The sequence below is a fragment of the Lissotriton vulgaris genome, chromosome 10 (genome assembly GCF_964263255.1).
Source record: "Lissotriton vulgaris chromosome 10, aLisVul1.2, whole genome shotgun sequence".
Classification (NCBI taxonomy): Eukaryota; Metazoa; Chordata; class Amphibia; order Caudata; family Salamandridae; genus Lissotriton; species Lissotriton vulgaris.
In genome coordinates, this window is record NC_141698.1 from 466,996,248 (window position 1) to 467,019,707 (window position 23,460).

The 23,460-nt window shown below is 44.4% G+C and overlaps 1 protein-coding gene across 1 annotated transcript in view; it reads left to right on the plus strand.

The window, feature by feature from the left end:
- The window catches only part of UBN1 (ubinuclein 1), a 753,548-nt gene that overhangs the window by 400,442 nt on the left and 329,646 nt on the right, over window positions 1-23,460 (plus strand). The window contains exon 5 of the mRNA XM_086941332.1: window positions 1,135-1,269. Within this exon, the coding sequence (XP_086797458.1) occupies window positions 1,135-1,269 (135 nt within the window). The remainder of the gene's footprint in view (window positions 1-1,134; window positions 1,270-23,460) is intronic.

A 23,460-nucleotide genomic window follows, 5' to 3' on the forward strand; every position in this document is an offset into this window, starting at 1 on the left:
GAGGTAATACCTTAACATTTGCTGTCAACCTACTTCTCCTCATCCATCCTTACTTCACACTGCCACAATAATGCAATACTGTACATTATTTATGTACATTATGTATGATGGAGTCCTGTTTGATGTTGGAAGCAGTGTATGACAGGGTAGTAACTTAGGTGTGGGGTTATTATGCAGCCACCTGCCTCCGCCTACTTGGCATTGTGTCGTAATATATTTCTCAATATCCATAAGCATCAAAAGTTGAACAAAAATGTGCCTTAAATGTATTGCATTTCTGACTAAATTACAGTTTCATTAAATGATGATATTTGCTGAAAAAGGTGCTACTTTCCCTACGTGTGCCATGCCCAGGGGAAGGGTAAAAGTGTGATATTATGTAATGTCCTCCTATCTTTCCTAATGTCTTGGTCAGCTGTATGCTGGGCCAGTTCTTCATGGCCTGCCAAATGCTGGATGTCTTGGAGGATGGGAAGAATTAAGAGCTTCACCTGCATCCTGTTAACTATTAGGAACAATGGCATCTTTGAGCTGCCCTGATCCTCTGTGATTTGCAATATTAATTGCTCCCTCTGCTCTCCCTTTCCTTGTTTGCAATATTGAAAATACTATTGCATAAGAATAAGTATATCTGACTCACCTCAGTAACCTCTGTATTCCAGGTCCTTCAGTCCCGCAGATCCGTGACCCTCTCATCCTGTCCTAATCCAGGTCTTGCATATAAAATATTACAGCTCAAGTACAGAAAATAGAGTAGGGGAGCTGGCTGGTTTCCGGTCAGCCTTTGGAGCGGGAAAGTCCAATTATTGTAAGCCTTTTGTAACTTAGGTTTCAAAGCACTTAGAGCTCTTGTGCACCAGCTCTGTATTACTGTTGAGTCGAATGACCCACTGTCATAAACTGAAAGGGCCTGATGGATTAGAGGATGTACTAATTTAACAGAGTTAAGGACTTGCTCATGCTGGTGCTAAAGTGTACTCTTTGGATTGAACCCTTTTACTTGTCACCCACTATATGCCATTCACACAAACACAAGCTGGCACCCCCTAATAAAAATAATTGACATCCTCTTTATTGGGAGAACGGTCTTACTCACAGTAATTATTTTTTTATGTCTTTCTTTTTTATTCACAGTATGATGAGCTTGTGCCAGCGTCTCTGACCACCAAGTATGGAGGCTTTTACATCAACTCAGGAACATTACAGTTCAGACAAGCTTCCGAGTCAGAAGACGATTTTACTAAGGAAAAGAAGAAAAAGTCTCTTAAGGTGCGAACTTGAGATATCTGAGACGCTTAATTGACAATGTTGTGTTACAATACTGAATAGAACACTACCAATAAAATTGCTCCGACTTTTATCGATTGGGTCAGCACCTGATCACCTCTGTTTTGTGGAACATCATCTAAACTCTTGAAAGGAGGTTTCTTTTCAGACTCCTGCTTTCTCTTACCAACTCGGGAAGACCATTCTCACTTGGGTAGTCATTTTTGCTTTTACAGTCATGTCTAAATTGTCTTTTACTGTTTCCTGGGAAGACTATTTCCTACTAGGCTATCCTTACTCAGCAACAATCCTCCATAATTAATCCTTCATTCATCCTTCGACTGCAGTTCCAGAACACCATTACTCACTTGCTATGATTTATTTTTCAATAATTTTGGATGGATTTTTCTGTGATGGTTTCCTGCCCTTGTTACCCCAATGTTCAGTAATCATGAAAGAGCTGTCTCCATTTTTGCCCCTTCTATTCTTCCACAAACATGAAGGCTGCTCTCCATTTTTCAGTTCTTCTTTCCTCTGTCCACTCACAACTTGCAAAGAAGGGAGGTTACTCACATTTCTCCAACAGTATAGCACAGACATTCCATGGAGGATTGTCTCCCCTAACTTCACTTTCCACCATAGTATGCCCAATGATCCTTTTCGTATGTATACTTCTGCCTGCAGATTTCGATAGAATAACAACTGCACCCGGAAAACTTCAAAGCTCTCAAGTCGCTGTCAGGGAGTGCCGATCTCAGTCAATGCTGGAAGTGATGTCAGGCAGCATCACTGAGGCCATAAGGCACCAGCCTCGGCAAAGGATGTCAGTTTCCATCCTTATTACCCCGAGTCTTCAGGTAAGGGAATAGATTGACATCAATCTAGAAGCGCAGTACTTAAAGATATGATTTAAGATCCTATTAACTTTCCCTACAACTAAGAGAATGAGACAATCGCCCTCCCACTGGCTTTGTGGGAGCTTGGCGATGCCACCTAGACCTGCTTTTCTGCTAATGCGGGCTAGGAGGAGGAACTGGAGGCAGATTGCAAGGCGGATCCATCTTGTCTCTCTGTATTACCTGATGAGGGGGATTAGGCTCTTATTTGAGTTGTGGCTGATATTGTCTGGGACAAAAAGATCCTCTTGAGAAGATGCGAAAGTGACAAAACTGGTAGTAGTCTTTGGTCGGAGGTGGCAGTTACAGGCCTTGGGAGTTTGCAGTGGCCTTGCGGGTTTTAAAATGCTCCAAAGCTGAATCAGCCTTATTACCAAAAAGTGGCACCGCATCAAAAGGAAAATTCATAAGATTTGCCTGAAAGTCCTCTGAAAAGTTTTATGTACGGAGCCAAGGATGCCTACAAATAGTGACAGAAGTGCCTAAAGCTTTGACCTCAGAATCTGCAGAATGGCGGGAGGCATTCTGACCATCTAAAATGAGCTCCTGGAAATGGTCTTTCATATCGTCGGGAGGTTGTGGCAAGATCATTTGAGATTTATCCCACAAGGCTTGATTGTATCTGGCTAGAAGGCAGGTAACGTTAACGGACATCAGGGCCATTCCCCTTGTGGAAAAAGCCTTTGTTGCCTCAAGCCTTAAGTCGTGTGATTCTCTGTCAATAGGAGCAGTCAGAAAAGGCACCTCCGGATTATTCTCCTGAACAGGAGACTTGAACAATAAGTTCTCTGGTGATGGGTGTGCTGAAATCAATGTAGGGTCACTGGGAGCTGGGCGAAAACGGCAACCTAGGAGCTGGTTGACTGCTGCAGTGGAAGAGGGCTGTTCCCTTGCTGCCGAAACGGTACTCTAAATGAGCCTAATTAAAGGTAAGAAGGGGTTCCGACATTACAGCAGAAGGCAAAAGGACCTCAATAAAAACATTGGTCTTGGTTTTTGTAATGGGCTGTTTAAGATCTAAGACGTCAGCAGCCTTCAGCATCACCTTATGTAAAGAGACCATTTTAGACATTGGTTGTTCAGTGGGGAAGTCCATATTTAATTTCGGGTAGGTGTCTGTGCTGCTGGTGGAGAACAGACCTTGAAATACAAAAAAGAGCATGGTCAGGGGTCTCCATAGGGGATGAAATCAACAGGGTTGGAGTCCATCCCAAAGATGTAATGTAGACTGTTTCTTTATTCCTCCTCTTCCAAAAGATGCTGGGCATCCCTACAGACCTGTTCTGAGGGGTGACGTTAGGCTGCAACTCGAGTCGGTGATAAAGTGGTGGCAGCAGTGGAGGCGGGGAATCTACAGTTATGGCTGCCAAGGTGCTGCATACCTGAGTGCTAGATCAAAATAATGTGGTGTCAGTGCAGGATCCATCAGAGAAGCGCCGAAGGGCTGTGGATACAAGGGCACGAACATTGGAAGCCAATATGGGATAACTGGTCCTGAAGGGACTTCTGCCAGCACCAAGGTATTAAAAAATATGGAATACATTTCAATCAGGAACACTGCCGGACCCAACTCTGGTAAGGGAACTCAGGGAAGGCCAACGCCGGATACTCAGGTGGCAGAGGCACTGTTGCTAGGGCTCCTGTGCTCCCATGCCTAGTCCACTAGTGGATTAGGGCTGAATGGAGGAGAATTGATTGAATTGATTGAATACAATTTATACCGCGCAAACAATAACCCGAAGGCATCAAGGCGCCTAACAAAACAAATCATAAATGTAAGCACTACACCACTACAGATACGCCTGCGCAAAGAGATGTGTTTTCAGAGCACTTCTGAATGCCTGAAGAGTGGGTAGGGATCTTATTTCCGGCGGGAGGGCATTCCACCACTTGGGCGCCAAGGTGGAGAAGGCCCTGCCGCCCCATTTCGCTCTCCTGAAACGGGGGGTAGATAGGAGGAGTCTGCCAGAGGAACGCAGATCCCTAGAGGGAGTGTAGCGGGACAGGATGGATCCTACACCAGTGGGACTGTTTTTAGCTAAGGCCCTGTATGTCATACATAGGGTCTTGAAGTGAATGCGGTCCTCAACAGGAAGCCAATGCAAAAGCTTTCTGGCCGCTGTGGCTGAGGTGCGTTTAGGAAGATCCAGGACAAACCTGGCAGCGGCATTCTGGACTACCTGCAAGCGCTGTAGTAGACTCTTATTCATTCCCGCATACAGCGCATTGCAGTAGTCCAGTCGGGAGCCAATGAGGGCAACAGCAAGCTGTTTCCTTGCCTGCAGGGATAGGTAATGCCTGATCCTCCTCAAGACATGAATAATGCCCCAGCAGGTGGAGATGGTTCTGCTGACCTGTTTACCCATGTTGAGGGCAGGATCAATCATAACCTCGAGATTTTTTGCAGAGGAGGTAGGGGTGGGGCAGGCTCCTAATGAGTCTGGCCACCAGCAGGATGACCATACGTCATCTTTCCCTCCAAACACCATTACCTCCGTCTTCTCTCCATTCAGTTTAAGCGAATTAAGGATCATCCATTGACCGACTGCCTCCATACAAGATCTAAAATTGGAGGCAGTCGGGACGCTAGACTGGGAGAGAGAGACAAGGATCTGGGTGTCATCCGCATAGGAAACTATCTCCATCCCAAAGGATCTGATAAGCCTGGCAAGTGGGGTCACATAGATGTTAAATAGGGTCGGACTAAGAGCCGACCCCTGGGGGACCCCACATTGCACAGGAAGGGATGGAGATAGATACTCCCCCAACTTCACTCTTTGCACTCGATGATTAAGGAAAGAAGTGAGTAGATCTAGAGCTGCACCTTGCACCCCAATCTCCCTCAGCCGAGATGTTAATACTGAGGGAGAAAGGGTATCAAAGGCCGCCGTCAGATCCAGAAGGATCAGAAGGGTGGTCTGGCCCCCATCAACGCGTGTGCGGATATTGTCCAACACTATGGTGAGGGCCGACTCAGTGCTGTGTTCCCTCCTGAAACCATGTTGAGAGGAGTCAAGGCAGGCCGAGCTCTCTACAAAAGCAGCAAGATGCGTGTTAAGATGCGCTTCTAACATCTTTGCTGGAGCTGGAAGTAGTGAAATGGGCCGGAAGTTTTTTAAAACCGACGGATCCAGGGAGGCCTTTTTTAAAAGAGGTTTTACCACCGCACTTTTCCATTGGGTGGGGAAGAGGCCATCTCTCATGGCTCTCTTCATGATATCAACCCGAGGAGACAGGAGAGTTTCCCTGCACTGTTTAAGGATCTTGAGGGGGCACACATCCAGAGGAGAGCCCAATTTAGTTTTATTAAGGAGGCTATCCAAATCCTCTAAAGAAAGTGGGGGGAAGGAATCTAAGATTCCCAAAGGGAGTTTTTCAGCCGGGGCGTGGTCCATAGCCCCTAAAGCAGGGGGCCCACTCATAAGAGATTTTTGCAGCTCCAAGGCAGAGTAGATATCTAATATTTTTGCCTGGAAGAAAGAGGCAATGTTGTTACAAAGCTCTTGGGATGCTACTACAGGATCTGGGGTTTGGAGGATTATAATTGAGTCTACAACCCTAAAGAGCTCTCTTGGGGAGGACAATGAAGTTGTCAAGGCCGTAAAATGCTCTTGTTTGGCCTTTATGATTTCAGCCTTATACTTCCTCAACAGAGTCTTATGAGCTTCCTTATCTTTTAGGTCCCATCCAGAGTGCCAGAGGCGCTCCCGCCTCCTTACCTCCTGTCTCAGGAGTCTAAGGTGTTCTGAAAACCAGGGGGCTGAGGGCCTTTTTCTGGCACGGCGGCCGGGTTGGAACGGGGCTAATTCATCTAGTGCCTCAGTCATGGTTCTTTCAAACTGCATGACAGCTGTAGAAACACTTTCTTCTTGAGGTAAACACAAATTGGGTGCCCACGGGGAGAAGGAGCTGTTTGAGATATCCTTGAAGTTCCTACGAAGTTCTTGGTTGCTGGGTGTATTTGTGGGCGCATAGATAAGCGGACAGATTAGCTCAAATGGAACGGCCAGATGATCAGACCATGACAGAGGAATAGAATCCTTGATCGTCAACCTCTCGTCATTGGAAAAAATTCCATCGAGCGTGTGCCCAGCTCGATGAGTAGCCCCTTTAACCAGCTGGTCAAAGCCACAAGCTGACATGACATCCAACAACGAGATGGTATCCTTGATGTCGTGCCTCTCTAAATGGAAATTAAAATTTCCTAGAATCGTAAAGTCTTTTTGACCAAAATAGGGTTCTAGGACGTGGAGCAGCCGTTGCCCAAAATCAGTTCGTGGGCCAGGGGGGCGGTATGCCAGGATTCCATTAAGGAGGGCTCTATGGCCACTTTTTATGGAAAAGGAAAGTGCTTGAAAGCTGTCCTTTGGGTCAGAGATAGCAACAGTGTGGCAGTGGAAATGATCCCTATAAAGAATTGCTAGCCCTCCTCCCACCCGGCCCAGTCTATCTTGCCGAGCCAAGCAATATCCTTCCGGGATTGCTTCAATGAGATCTGGACCGGAGGAGTCCTTTGCCCAGGTTTCCGTAACAAAGACCAGGGAAGGCTTCCTATCTGATATAAATTCCCTAAACATAATGTTATTTTTAATGAGCGAGCGGGCATTAAGGAGAATACAGTCTTCCTTCCCTGCCCTAACTCCAGGAGAGGTGAGTTGTTTAGGCCTATGCCTGGATGGTAGGGAGGTGGACCTTACCGTGTCTGATGTCTAGCAACCACATGATAGAGGGCGTAAAAGATCGTCAGGTGAACAGGTATGAAAACATGTGTGCCTCGGGGGTTTAAACTCGAGCAGAGTCTGAAGGGTATATCTAAGATATGGGGAGTCAGAGGTATCAATACCAAGCGTACAGCTGTCCAGCTCGTCCTCAGCGCGGACGGGCGCAGACGGGCTGGACTCTGGCGTGACTCCGGCGTCACTGCGGCGCACACGCAGCGCGCACACGCAGCGCGCACACGCTGCGCGCCATAGTACCCGGTTTAAGTAGGGCTCTAGCCAGTCCACCTGACTGCTAGAGCGCCATTCAGTGCAGCGCTTCCCCAACACCCACCCAAGATGGCGCCCACCTAAATATGGAGGCGAGGGACCGGCCCGCCAAAGTAGCGGTGAGGGTACAATTAGCGTGAGGCAATGCGGGCAGTGTCAATGCGGGATTAAAACCAGGGGAAAACTAAGTGCAACAGAAAAATAAAACAAGAGACCAAAACGGGAAATTTTAAAATACACGAGCGTCCTAGTGCAGGCGTAAATAAAGCGGCAATGAGAACCAGATGGGATCAAGTCAGCCGACTCCGGCTTCGAGGACGAAGGTCCCATGGGAGACAGAAAGTTACGAGGAGACTTACGCTTAGATCGTTTCTTCAACTTCCTTTGCTTCTTCATTTCTTACCTGCTGTGGGGGAGGATGTATAGTGAGCGCGATAATATCTCAATCATTGGTGGTGTTGATGGTCCACCATGGGCCTGCCCATGAAGAGCTTGGCTTTCCCTTCTTTTATGGTATTAGGGTGCATGCTGAGGCAAAAGGAGAGGTCTGGAAATCATGATCTGATCCCAGTCTAAAGTCAAACTGAGTGGGTGTCCGTAATGGACATATGTCACTCACAATTTCTGCAGGGTGTGAACCCTGATTTCCTGGAGGAGGTATGGTGCTGCAGTTAAGACATATGGAGGAAGAACGATTGCTGCCATAGGCAAGGCTCTTTATCTTCCTGGCTTGAGTCAGTGACAACAAAGGTTAGTGACAACAAAAGGTTAGGCAATACTTTTAGAGCAGGTGAGTAAAAGACAACCCAGCACATCTACTGCATAAAACCCTCTATCCCAACATGTAGTGGCAACAGTGTTTTCTTGCACCAGAGGTCTAAGTAGTCCTACAGGTAACATTCTGGTGTACATTCTGTCTGGTCTTGCTCTGTTATAAAATATGCATGTGGGCATCAGGATTATACCAAAATCTTGCAAAGTTGCATTGAGCAACTAAGTTATAAATTTCTGGATCCTGAACATGGAACACTCCTTTTATATAAGCGAGTGTCATTGTGCTCCGAGTGGTCTTGACCACACCATTGGTTTGTATCTACTTGGTTGATATGGTCTAAAGGGACTTAAAGAATGTTTGTTTTCAAGGGTGGGGATAGTCATGAAGAGATAGAGTAATTTTGGTAGCACAACCATTTTGATTATTGCCACTTGTCCCACCAGTGACATTCGTAGTTTAAGCCAAGTACCAACATGTCCTGTCAACTTGTCTATCACAGGACCATAATTAATTTGAACAATTTGATCCGGTTTTTGGTGTATAATTACACCTAGATATTGTCGTAGCAGGAGTATCTCCCTTACCAGTGGTGCAATATTTATCTCTGGGTTATCAAAGATTTAAAAATATCTTCTGCATACATAGACAAACACAGCTGGCAGCCACACAAGAATGGTCCCTTATTTTTATGTTTCTCATTGTTTCCATGGCCAGTATAAATCAGAAAGGGGATAGGGTACAGCCCTGTCTGGTGCAACTGGCTATTGGAAGGGGATCTGATGTCAGGCCATTAGCGCATACACAAGCCGTGTGTTTGTATATAACATTCATATCAAAGCAAGAAAATCCTTTGCCGAGCCATATTGTTGGAGGGTCTCCAGTAGAAAAGGCCATTCCAGAGAATCAAATGCCTTTTCGGTGCAAGAAGATTAACTGCTACTTTAGTCTCTGGGTTGATTTGGTTATTCACTGCAAATATTGCATATAGTTTAAGAACAGTTGACCTGTGAGGCACAAATCCTGACTGTACAGGGGATACTATACTCTCAAGTAGCAGGGACAGCCTACTTGCAATAACTTTAGCCAGAATCTTTTTATCACAATTTAGCCGTGAAAATAGGCAGTAGAAGGAAGATTAGTTAGATCTTTCTTTGGTTTCATCACTATGAAAATTATTGTTTTCCTGCATGGACCGGGGGAGTTGGCCATTCTGTAGAGAATCAGCATAGACCTCTAAAAGGTGAGGGGCTAAAATATGCTTTTATGTCCTATAAAAGTCCATAGTTTGACCATCCAGAGCCTACCCCCAGCTAATGAGTCCATAGCTTTAACTTTCTTCCCCAACGATATCTGTTGACTCTACAACTGCTGATGCCATCTCTTCAAGCACACCAATGCAATTTCTTTGAGATATGTAGTGATACCACCATGACATCAACAATTTAGCAAGCCTCGAAAAATCATAAAAATGTTACTAGACTTGCAGATCTGGTGACTTAAGTAATCTACTCAACCCCCGTATAATCCTCAAGACGTACACAGGTTTTAAATTATGTGATCTTGGACAAATATTTTAATTCACTGAGCCACCATTGTCTTCTTTATCACATATGAGAACACCTTAAAATACGCAAGTTCAGCATATCTGCTGTACAAAAAACACATTTGTTTGATTTAATAGACTAAGCTTTTGGTGCATATAGTATACACAACTAGCCACATATAGGATACACATGACTGCTGAATTGCCTCCTAGTTCATTAACCACATTATCATCAGGGCGGGGGTAGGAATGTTTCTCAAGTCGTGTTTAAAAACTGTCAATTTTCATAAATACATACCTGAAGCATAAAGTGGTAGCACAATTGCAAAAAGCAGATTTTCCATGGAAATGGCCACAACATTTACCACTGATGAGGCATTTTACCGATAAGACGATATAGTGTATAATGTTTGGAAATTGAGTATCTGCAAATATTTGTCAGTCAGTCAAAATAGTTTCTTTCGGGAACAACCCCATAAAATCATTAAATTACATATAAAACAAAATATGTTAAAATCAAAGTGGCTGTGCGTAGTGCAAGAACAAAGTAAGCAACTACAAGTAATATACATTAAATATGCAAATGTTAACATCATGAACATTTTCAAGATAGTATACATGCATAAAAACATCTTTTACACACAGTATAAAGACAGATTTAACTATCACGAATATTATGCTAATTGACATGTTAGAGAAAAGTTTATCTAGGAAGACTTCTTCTCTGTGCTTACAGTGGGATATCAAATACTTTTCTTATACGCCTCACTGCTGTAAGGTAGCAATCAAGATTTAAAGCCATCCCACTACTGCAATCGGATCTTAGAATCCTATAAGCTTTAGCATAATGTCTTGAGCCTAAAGCAATACGTAGCTGTCTTATCCAGGACCTCTTGGACTTAACATATGCAGAGCAAAAGAAAAGTAAATGTTCTATGTCCTTAGCATGACTGTAGCATAATGGATAATTCTGTAAGTTTTGTCTAGCAGGGTCCCACTTATACTTAAATCATTTACAAGATGCATGCCAAGTCGAAGTTTAGTTAGCAAGGTGGTTGTTAGTGGTGGAATAAAAGCATCCATAAATTATTCTAATGCAGGGTCAGGTTTAAAAGTCAAGAAATCCTCCGTCAAAACACCTGTCTTTGAATTGCGATGATATGACTCAACGGTAAAGCCCAGTATTTCTCTTTAACATTTGCCTTGGAATTAGCATTAATCTGAGATGGGTTTATGCAGAGCATACACAGGATTTCAAAATTCAAATGTGTTTTTATAAAATTAACCCATGGGATGGTGTTACCATTCCTTAAAGATAAAGCATCCTCAAAAGCAGACATGTATATAGCCAGTTCGCGGGTAGACCATAATCTATCGCAATAAAGTAAAGGTCTCAGTTTAACAAGTTCCCCAATTCTTTTGAGGCCACTGTCAAAGAAAAGGAGGACTGATGGCGTACTTCGTGGTTAACAAAACAATAATTTATTAACACAATGTTCTTAAACAGACAACCCATGAGTATTCTTCACTACCCGTACTTCTGCCCCATAAGAAGCCACAGGTTGTACTTTGGGCCTTTAAATTTTCTGGGGGCACGGATTTAGGTGTTGAGGCTTTTAATCGTTTGCTGACTGAGGTTGCACTGTGTAGCAAAATAAGATCAGATTTTAGAATATGGGCCTGCCATTTGGGGAATTTACCAAACCTCACCCCCAGATAGTCAAATTGGTTGACGTGCTGACGTTGTGCTCCACACATGTGGGACCCCCAATGAAAAGTTTTATTGGGACTTAGAATCCTACTCTTGGTTTTGGAGGTGTTAACTTCCAAACCGCTAGAGCCGCAATAATTAGTAAAACTGTTCAATAAGTTCTGTAACCCCCTGGGACTGCAGGAGAGTAGCAATGTGTTGTCTACGAATAGTACAGACATTCTGTGGAGGAGTCCGTTTCAATTGTTAATTTGTGCTATACTGTAGCATAAGCGCCAGTTGAAATAATCATGTTGGGGTAATTAGTTTCCCTAGGCGCTGATACATAGGACTACCTGGTAGTGTAGCATTGAAATTCAGGAATGCGCGCATAGACATATAAGTGTTTTTTTGTGTAATTTTTTGTCTTTTGTAGGGCTGTGTTCTTTGAGCAATTCGAGTGTAAATATATATATGTGATGTATATGTTGTATATTGTATTATATGGAAAGATTGAGTACAAGTGAAGGTACTCTCATTGTATATAATCATTTGTTGCTTGTTTTATGTGCTCCACCTAGTTGTTTGATATAGCTATATATGTGACCTGAATTTGTGTATTCATTACTTCATAAAATTCATTTTTGAATATAACAAGGCTTTTAATTTAACCTTGATTATAAATAAATACTGAATCGATCCCTCTGTGCCTCTTTGTATTTATATACATCTTTTTGATGTCATGTGCTCATGTACATGAGGGTAATTTGGGCACAACCCCCACCCCCCTTTTTTCCTAGACTACGAATAGTAAGGCAGGAATGGGGAGCCCCCTAATTTTGGGCAATCATGACACCTTTTAGTAAATAATCCACCAGGTCATTGATATAGAAGGAGAACAAGGTTGGAGCAAGAACGCAGTCCTGTTCCCCTACCTTATTTAGTCTTAGGTCCTATCACGCAATCAAATTAAATTGTCTACTAAGTTTGAATCAATATCCATGCTGGTCAATGATGACCAAAGTAAGCTTTTCTGGATCAGATCAAAAGTGACCCTCAAATCATCAAAAGTAATATACATGTGATATTTTGAGAGGGCCACATACTTCCACCGTAGAAGATTTAAACGAAACACCTGATCTATGGTGCTCACTTTCAAGTGGAACCCTGCTTGATATGCGGAAAGAATCATCTTCTCACTCCTCCAGTTTTGGAGGGTAGATAGAATCTGGTGACAGAAAGCCTTTTGCAGGTTATCAATCAAGCTTATGGGCCTCTAATTGCCTGGGGAGGTCCTCTCGCCTTTTTTAAAGATAGGAATTATCCCTGTTGCCAACCAAGACTGAGGTATGTCTTCACCTTCCAATATCTTGTTTGAGAGGGCATTGCTATAGGGGCCCCATATGTTACCTTCTGAACGGAAGAGGTAACCTGGGACTTTATTAGGTCCTGGCTCTTTACCTGGACGGAAAGCATTTATGGCAGTTAAAGTCTCACTCAATGAGGATCTGTTGCACTCTTCTAATCTAGCTGATCGAGATACAGCATGAGAGGGGAATGGCAAAATAGGAGCAGCATATAGGCTGGTGAAATAATTTACCCACTGCAGCAGTTGTACCATACATTTGATGGTGCTCGTAGAAACAGCATCCCCATGAGAGGACATCTGGCAGAAGAGGCTATTATCTTTCTTAATAAGGGCTTCAATAAGGATTAACCAACCTGAATCTATCCATTCCTGCTTGGAGATTGTAGTGATTTAATTATATAATACATGTTGCAGTCTGATCAGGTCACGGTCACCTGCTTTGATGACACTTCTCAGTAATTCCTTGGTGCAGTGACACTCCCTTTTATACCAGGGAGGGTCCTCATCCCCCGCGCCCCCTGCTTATGAACCTTATCGGCTTTAGCGCATAGGGAATGTAGGGCAGAGGTCTTCAAACTTTTGTAGGTTGAGCCCTCCCAGCTGATTTTTTTTAGATGTTGGGCCCCCTCACCACCTGACAGAAATGTCTGGACTCGACCGCCACGCGCACATTCCGGGCATATTCAGCGAATAACATTCAATACAATAAGAGTGCTTAGTAAACTGCAGGTTTGTGAGTAGGTGGGTGTGGTGAAATGACAGAGGCGTATTACACAGCTCAAATGAATACATAATTCTTATTTATCAGCCTGCCTGTGTAATTTAAAAATAAACTTTCAGGGACATTTTAAGGATTTTGGGGCCTGTGGGCCAAATGTATTTTTGGGGCCCCTGTTCGGACCAGCTTTGATTTTATGATCAAGTCTCAGCTCTTTCATGCCTTCTTTGGTCAAATACTAAATGTGTGTACATCGGATATTCAGGGATAGTGATGTGTGTTTTCAGTATGTGACACAACAGCAGTTCACTAATATTACTGTAAATAATCTGTCACCACCTTCTATTTCTCATATGTGAGGTCATGTATTGATCTAAAATAAACTTTTTATATGGAAGTCGCATGACGCATAAACGCATAAACACATTTTGTCTGTAAAATGTATCTAATAGACTTTTACACATTAAAAATGAATGGTTGAAAAACGATATTTACAACATTGTGTTTTAAAATGATTCAAGGTCATGAGGCAAGACTGTAAAATAGAGCTGGCACTTTCAGTCCCCCCCCCACCCAACCCCTTTATTTATTTATGTGTTTTTATATAGCGCAGACTTTACCGAAAGGGGTCAGAACGCTTCACAATAGGAACAGAACTGATACATGATAGAACATTACAAGTGAACAAATTACAAAAGCAAACGCTAAATTACATGAGGCAAACGTGACAATCATGAGCAAACAAATACAAGAGAAAGTAAACGGAGCATTATGTCCCTGGAAACTTCGTCTCCGTTCCGGGAAGAGCTAACTCTCTCAGGAGTGGGTTAATTCACAGAGCTGACATGCTTCAGGTGCAGTGGGAGGCGAGGGGTCTCCTCTGCTAAAAACCAAAAGCGTGTCCCACTGCAGCTGAAGCCGTCAGCTCTGTGATTAACCCCCTCCTGGGAGAGTTAACATAACAAAAGAACGGGCACCTCCTGCGCTATCGATCTCCCCTCCCTCCCCCTTCCACATACCGGAGTCCGGAGTGCTTCAAGAAGACTTGCACGGACAGACAGACGACTGCAGGGCACAAAGGTCAAATTGAAGTGGAGTGCGCGCCCCCCCCCTGGGAAGGTGTCACGCCTCACAGATTGAAGAACACTGTGTAGGGCATTAAACACAGCATTATGGAGCTTGCCTATTGGAATTGTATCCAAAGAGAGGTTAGCAAAGGGGTCTAGTATGATATTAAGAGTGATGTAAATTTGAGTATCAGAGGGTTAACGCTAATCTCAGACCAATTTACTGCCCTCCTTTCATTTACAAGAAACAGTGTTGTTACAGAATGTGGGATTGCTGTTTTCGTGTGTTTGAGCAGTTTTTAGGTTTCGCTGGGGAACGGAGCCTTTAGGCTCCGCCTCCAGAGAAATCTTATGTTTCTTAGTGTGTACTCTTAGTCCCTCCCTCTGTTTCATTGGCTAGCTCCATAAATGGAGGCTAGCCATTGGAACAGAGAGGCGTCCGTCATGGCCGGAGGAGACTCGGGGGCGTTCCCGAGAATCTTTGGCTTTTGGCTACGTCATGATACGTCAGCCAAAAGCCGGGAACGCCCCCGAATCTGTTCCGGCATTGCCGGCACCTCCCTTGCTGCTCGGGACGGGTCTCCTTATTTGTTCCTAGCTGCCCAGGTCTGGAGGTGAGTGACCTTCCCCCTCCCTCCCTTCCTCCTCCCCCCTCCCTCCCTTCCTCCTCGATCCCCGCCCGGGGGTTTCTTCGGGCCTTGAGGGTGACCCGGAAGTGACTAGCCGGCCGGCCAATCCTAGCGCGTCCGGCCGGAAGTGCCCGCCCCCCGCCGCCCGGGGGAAGAAGGAAGACGGCGGCCCAGAAGTAGTATGGCGGCCCACGCGGGGCTCCCGTGGCCTGCCTGGAGGGAGCCCCATTGTAAAAACAGGTACAGCTTTGTCATCAGCACCCGGTGCTGGTGCTTCTCCTCTACCAGGTGTTGCTGGGAGGCTCGGTGGGGCTCGTCCCCGAGCTGGGCCGGCGGCGGTTCGCCGAGTCGAGCCGGGGCCCGGCCAGCGCGGGCCCGCAGCAGCAAGCTCACTCGGAGGACCTACTGCGCGAGTTCGAGCTGCGCCTACTGCACATGTTCGGCCTGAAGCGGCGGCTGAACCCCAGCGCGGGCGCCCCCATCCCGCCCTACATGCGGGACCTCTACTGGGGCCAGGGCCTGGACCTGCGGCAGGAGCGCTCCGCCAGCCGCGCCAACACCGTCCGCAGCTTCCACCACGAAGGTAAGAAAGAGTCCGAGGAGTTCTCTTTACAGTGGCCCTAGTAGTAGGCGCAATGCTGCCACGGGAGGGGGCACTGCTGACTGGCATGTAGAGAGGGAACCCTAACGGCGTATGGCTGTGCGCTTTCTGCGGAGAACCTAGCATGGGTGGGCACCCTTTACCCGGAGTCTTGCGGGCATCACCCTACCGTACATGCACGATAAACAGAGTAGGTGCACTGCTAATCATAACCAGTTACAGGGTGACCACGAATTCTGCCGTGTGGGCCCAGGGCAGGCGCCAGAGGTGGGCTGGGTGCGATTACTGTTGTCTGTGATTTTACTGCTTGTGGTATCTTTCTTTGAGTGTGTATGTGTGTATATATATATATCTCCCATTTTCCTTACTTGGGCTGGTGTCATGTCCTTATGAGCCTCGGTGTCAGTGTTAAAGTTTACTTGTCCTAAACTGATTATTTTTCAGTGTTTTTATCTTCTTTACCATGCACGCTTACTCAAAACATGATCTAGACTATTATTCTTAGAAATCTGAATCATTTTTGTTAAAAACTTTTTTCTGTTTCTGCTTACACTAACAACCACGTGTAAGTAAACCAGTGAGAAAACAGAAAGGTGCTCTGAAATACTGGCTGGTATTTTTATACATAAAAAAAGTAATTTATTCTTGTGTTATTTACTAAAGGCCTGCATGCGATGCAAATCCTTCTTAAATGGAGGACTTGGCGGTGCATTTTGAAAAGTTTACAAACAATCGGGGAGGGGATCACACAGGCAGAAGTCCACTCTTCTTCCCTGTGCCCCATTGTAATTAAATTAAAATGGCCGGGGGCATGTGTTTGTACCCGCTGTTCAGTTCGCTTCTTGCTTCAGGTGGAGGAGGGCTATGTGTGCCATTAAAGACCAAGAGCTGCCAGGTAACAGAGGGCTATGGGTGCCACCAGTGCATAGAAACTGCCAGAAAATCCTGGCGGATGGTACCACCTTTGTCCAGGAAATGGTGGTGGAGGGCTGGCTGTGGCTGCCTTTGGAGCAACAAGCGGACCTAGCAGATGAACAGAGGAAAAAAATCACAAAAGCTGACACTTTAATATTTTCCCAATGAAGACTTTTTATTTATATAATAAAATGACAAAACAGCTATTTTGAAAATATATTTATGTCTACAAAGTTGGGGAAAATGTATTTTAATCCAGAGAATTATTCCTTAAAAAGATGTTTAAATGTATTTTTTAGTTGTACATTTTATATGAGTTTTTGCCCCAGCACATGAAGTATAATAGTCAGATTCCTATTTTGTATTTATTTACTATTATAACCACTTTTTAGAAGAATAGCTAATTTGTATTTATATGTAATCAAAAGAAAAATATAGGGTTTGTACATAATTTTAAAAAAAAATGTGCAGCCGTTTGACTTTTGTGTTTGGAAGTTGAGAAGTGTATGTGTAGAGTTTGATTGCACCTTTCGTCAGAATGGCATGTTCAGTAAAGAAAGGTAATGTGGTCTGGTTCGTTTAAAGAAAGAATACATTGCACTGTGAGCCGTTTAGTACCATTGAATGTTTGGCTTATTGCCAGAGTTTAGGGTTGCCCATTCTGTGGAGTGAAAAAGAGAGGGTAAGTACTATATCTGTTGGACCTTTTTTACTTGTTCTCCTCACTTGTGTTGTTACCCTTTTGGGGGGTGGAGGGAGGGAAATTAATCAAAATAGCGGAAGTGACCTCATCCAACCTCTGAATGCAGGAGATAACACGTTTGATTTTCCCCTTGCTCCACGCGTGCTCCTTCCTCGCTTCCTATTTGCTGTGGATCTAAAAGATGGCCATATCATCAGAAGCGCTGGTAGTAAACCTCACCACCAGTGGCCTGTTTTAATTTAACTGCATTGCTTTCTAGTGCGAGACGTTTCACTACAATGGGAAACTTTCATATTCTGCTCTCTGAGTTGTAATATGCAAAATCGTAGCATTAACATTTGTAATTTGAAAGTCTTCTGAGAAGGGGAGGAAACATCTGGATAAATATGTATGTCTTAGTAAATTCAGCAATTTTTAGAATTAGTTTTCCACATATTTTAAATGGTAACTTTTGGTGCCTACCGAAAAGCGATGTAATATACTCAAGAGGTATATTAGTATTTGGCAAGCCAATCACGTTTTCTGTGAATACTCTGTGCACTTACTTGCATGTTTTTGTAAACTAGAGGTTTTGCTTGCCTTGAGTAGCAGTGATTGTATGCTTGTGGTATTTGTCTGTCGCTGTTTGATTTAAATGGCTGTTGTTGCTTTGAGGGGGTGGGGTTGAACACAGATGCAAAGTGAATAGTTCCAATACAAATCCCTATTTTGTGTTCTTAGGAATCGTGCATTTTCCTCTTTCTTGAATTTCTATTGACCTGATTTCCTTGACCTGTTTGGTGGCGGTTCTCGTGCCCTGTCTGCAGTCACGAGTCATTCAAAGCAGTGTAATGCGAGGCCTTGACATTGATGGTGCAAGCGTTGTCGAGTTTTGTGCTCTGAAGTTTTCCGTCGTACTGACTGTTTATATAATGCGCCCTTTTTCCTCTAGACTGAGTTAGATGTTCTTATTTCCGTGTCCTTTACCCTCCTTACGTTTTGCTGGCGGTGTGGTAGCCTTTCAGGAGCTAATATTCACATCTATAACAATCATCTGGATTTTTTGCGCCTTAGAAGGAATCCGCAGCATCTCTGTCACACAGCTCATTTAAGAGTATAGGGTCTGGACCAGCCTTATGTCCTCAAGCAGTTTCCCATTTTCTGTTCTCTGTGCCTCACCCAAAAGCGTTTATCTACTTGGAAGGTGGTCTGGTTTGGTTGATCAGTGTTGCCAGACCAGTTGTTCATTTGCAGGCAGGTCCTTGATTTCCAAAGAGTCGAGTATGCTTCATAAGGCTTGAGGAAATATCTCTGGCTAGCTGACAGTTTTATGTATACAATATATTATTGGTCAGATGCCAGTATATTTGCTCCAAATTTCTCCAGACCCTTCTTGCATCGCTCTTTTTTCTACTTTGTAAAAGAAAGCATGGATAATAAATTCACTTTTTTTTTTACAAATGAAAGGAAAAAAACAAGCGGTGTCTTTGGACAAGACTCGGTGCGGTGCTTAATCTCTGTTTACCACTTTTTCTGTCTGCTTTCTCTCCATGGTGACCACTTTTCAGAGTATTAGTGCTGTAGTTGTTATCTCTTTCAACAAGAACAACTATTTTCCGAGTCGCTCCTGGGAAGAGTCAAGTTAATATTGCAGGCCTTTAGTCCTGAGGGGCCATATTTCCCGGGACAGTCTTCTATCACAGCTTGGCCTCACTACGCTGGCTGATGTGCTTGGAACGTTAAAATGGCATTTGCGAGAGATTAAGCTACTGCCATTGTAAATGACAATGCCATTTATTTATCTGTTTTCAAAACCAACACATAAATAAAAAGTTTGTCATTCACAATGCCAATAGCTCAAACTTTTCCAAGGGCGAAACCGTTGCATTGTAAATGCTTGTTCATCTGGTGACAAGATAGGTGCATTGTGATCACCGCTTGCTGTCTGCTCGGGCAATAACTTCAAAATCTAAGGCTGGGTGCCACAAATCAGTGTCTAGCAAGATGTAATTGCTTTTGCACTTGTAAGACCCTCTGGAGAAAATAATAGCAGGGGGAATTTCTGACTTGAATCTACCATTACATGCTCGCAGCCCAAAGGATAGTGTAAGTGACATTGGTTGGGTTGCTGCAGAAGACCATGTTTAGTGGTTTCATTTCCAGTTTTGGTATACCCATGGCTTCACCTTGCCATTCTGTAATCAGTGACAGACTTTCAAGGGGATCAAAACAAGTATTAAAATCTCCAAAAACTATAATTGCAGCATTGCTTGAGGTCTCATTCAGCAGAGAGGCTAAAAGTTTCAGGGTAGGTGATTCCTTATTCCTACGTGTAGAATGAATGAAAACGTTAAATATATTTAGCTTGAGCTTCTGTCCACTAATTTGTAGGCCCAAAATATCCTTACTACTTGTATCTATACATTTGACCAAAACTCCTAGCATGGTCTTAATCCAAATTAGGAAGCCGCCAGACTGGCGACCGGCCCTAGAAGGGACTGCTTTTATATTGTAGTTGGAATACCCTTGCAAAAAAACTTTGTCCAAAGCCCACATCTCCCGTATTAAATCAATATTGTACCCATTAATAAAACGATCCTATTCTGGATCTATCATTTTTCCTCTTACACCAGCGACATATATTCCATGATATGATTTTAAAAGCACTGGTACTACTGCTGACTATTTAATTAGCGGCTGGGAATTCCATTTCCAGGCCTATGCAGGTAGGGTCCCGAAAACGTGTGTCCACGATGGAGTAGGTATTCAGTAGGTAGGGATTGGGATAAATGGGAGAGATTTTAGATGTTGGTTAGGAACAGAATTATTAACACAACCAGCAAATCTCTAGTTGTATAGCATATAAGCATTATCATCAGCTGGTAGAGAGTATTGGATACTATGGGCATGGGTTGCAGGTCTGGCAGCAGACTCTTCTTTTAGTTAATATATTTTATGTGGGTCAGACTTGGCTAGATTTAGATGACTAACCAGTCTTTTTGTGTTATGCGCATTCTCTTTTACGGGTATACTGAAATCATCAGTAGTGTAGGGCTCAGGTTTTTGTAGCTATCGAGGGATGCTTGTTCATCGAGTAAAAACCTTTAGCTCTTCTTAATTGGATCAAAGAACTTGAAGGTGAATATGAGTGTGCTTCCAAGGCTAGTAACCGACTGGCCAGTGTGGAATCCTTCAGTGTTACCCTTATTGTGTCTCAGTCCTCCCAATAAAAAAAAATAAAACTTTGACTTTAGCATTAGTCAATTTCAAGAGTACCTTTATGTCTTATTGTCATTCAATAAAGTAGTAACAAGCGCAGCTAATTCAACCACTTCTCCCTGGCCTTCTGGTGTAGTAGGAGGTACTTTAACTGGGGCATTGTTACTCTGGGTCGGGGTAATTCCTGTTTGCTGATAAATGTTTAATAAAGAAAACATAAAATACTAGTGGCAATTGTTAATATAGTTTATCATCCATTGGACCAGATACATCAGCAAAACATTTGACCTAAAATAACATAGGAAACAACTGTATACAGTTAAAATACTAACACATGTAAAGTGTAACATTGTGATGGTCCAACGGATGATGAACTATATTAACAAATATCACTAGTATTTTATTTTTTGACATCAAGGGGAAAACATTTGTATTGGTAATACTACCATAGGCCTCCTCTTCCACCCTCCCCAAGTGTATATTATTGTACAAACTCCTCAGGATATCCTCATGATCTGTCATCATAATCTTATTGCCTCTCTCCAGTCAGTGTTCGATCTTTGTGTTTTGTCCCTAATACCCATGCGAATGTTTTGACAAGTCATTCTCCCTCCCCACATTGCCTGGCTAGTGCATGCATTTTTTTTAACAGATTTGTATTCATTTGTGATAAAGCAATCAGTAGCATCACAGAGATAATGCTGTAATTACAGTCCAATTCCAGCGTACATCCTGCTACATTTACACAGACTAATCTCAGGCTGTCTTTCCACAAGAAGGCATTAGTCCTGCTCCAGTGCAAGGAGATGATGATTCACCTAGTGCAGCCTAAATTCTTCGGACCTGTTGGTCTCAGTACTGCCCTTATTAGGTATGTATCAAATCAGTATTCTGCTCCACAATTAACTCCTAACAATCCAACAAGGAGAGAGGAAAAAAAACCCTCCTCCCTTCAAATATCCACCCACCCCACCCCCCAGGCATGTCACTTAGTCACCTGATTCCCTGCATGGTAATGCTAATCAGTCCAACGGGGCATCGGGCATGCTATTCCAGGTAATGTAGTTCTGCAGTGGGGCCACGCCGACCAGGAGCTCTATCAGGCAGCCCGAGCCCTCGGGCAGCTGTCCGGGTCGTCCAGTAAATCAAACGCTCGATCCCCTACAACTGGATCTCCACCGTCACGGGGTATATCGTTATCGTCACTCGGCTGTTTTAACACCTCCACTAATGCGACCCATGCCATTGGCGCTTCCAGTGTCTTTTCACTCCTAGTTCTTTGAGCCATTTGCAGTCTGAGGATCCCTTCACAGTCTGCCCACCTTATAAGCTCCCTTGTCCATCTCAGCACGCTAGGGGCATTTTTCATCTTCCAATGGCTAGTAAGTTCCCTTTTGGGCAACACCAACCCCAGATCTATAAATTTATTAGTGACCTTATTCCTGGCAGTGTGAGGGAACCAGTGTAGGAGTGACCCTTGTGTCAGCGCTATATCACGTTCCATCATGTCCACTAAACTAGTTGTCACCCCTCCCCAGAACTCTCCCAGAATCGTGCAGTCCCAAAACATGTGTGAAAATCCTGCATTTTCCAGGTTACACCTTGGGCATGTGGAGTGGGCCCTGAAATATTCATTAATCTTACGCGGTGTAAGGTATGCCATGTGGAGGACAAAGAAGTGAATCAGCTGGAAGCGCTCATTTCTGAAACTTTTCCAAGCCCTTTCTACCAATTCTCCCCATGGTTTCTCACCGATGGGCTCGCCTCAGTCCGCTTCCCATTTGAGACGCAGGGCTGTAAGGGGTCGTCGTATCTCCTGCGTGAGGCGTCGGTAGAGGCAAGTGACCGTCTTAATCATTCCAGCCGCTATCACTATATACTGACAAGCCAGGGAGGTTGGAGGTTCTGCCAACCCTTCCCGTCAATGTTAAGGGATAGCTGCTGTCAGGGTAGCATGTAAAAGGAAATCCTCGGATCTGTCCATTTCATGTTCACTGACATTCCTGTTAGGGCTCGTGTCTCCATGGCTACTCTCCGCTACTGCTTTCACAGCTTTGTCTCGCCCCAGTCTCAGCCCCTTCGGCGAAGGAGCTTTCGAAAGAGGCGGATTAGATTAGTGTTCGGCTCCCACGGGGACGAGCCCGTGATGAAGTGCGATTTCCAGTGTTCCGTCCGGTCTCCAGCCATGCCCATGCATCATGCGGGGTAGTAAAGAAATGCGTCTCTGAGTTATCAGTCACCCGGAGGCGTGCCGATAACAACATAGCATAGGGGAGTCGCAGCTGGCGTAGCTTCCGCTTGATGCCAGGATGGAAGCTCACTGGCGCTGCACCTCCCTGATGAAATCCGGGAAGATCATCACTTTACTATTTCCAACCTGCAAGTCCTGTTTCTCCCATGCTCGTTGCATGATATGATCTCGATCACAATAGTGAAGCAGCGTTGCCACCAACGGGCGGTGTGGGGCTCCAGGCTTGGGCGGCCGAGCTGGGACTCTGTGGAAGCGTTAAAGTGCATAGAAGGGGGAGAGACCCTCCAATGCCACCTCCGCCTTCAACCAAGCCTTCAGGAATTGGCCAGCATCAGCCCTTTTTCTCTTTCCGGAACCCCCACTATACTCAGGTTATTCCTACGTGAGCGCCCTTCACTGTCTTCTGCTCTCAGTTCCAACATTTTGATCTTGGTTTCCACATTTTTTAGAGCGCGCTGTAATATAGTAACCGCCTCCGGGACTTCCTTCATCGTTTTCTCATTGAGGGTCACTCTCTCTTTAAGTTTACGGTGATCATCTTTTAGCAAGGTGAGATCTGTCCCTATTGAGTCTATTTTTGTCTCCAGTGCTTCTCTCGATGAGGTAATGGCCTGCATAATGTCGGCTAGGGAAGGGACTCCAGGAGCACTCTCTGTTCGCCTCCCTTCACTCGCAGGACCTCAAACGCCTTCCTTCTGGATACTTTCCCCATCTGGAGTAATAGGACCCGGAGTGACCTGGAGCACTCGTAGGTCGTCAAGCTCACAGGTAATTACGAAGGCCCAGGAGCCTTGTGAATGATCTGCCATCTCCCTACCCCACTGCGTCCACCTCCTTCAACCAGCAGATGA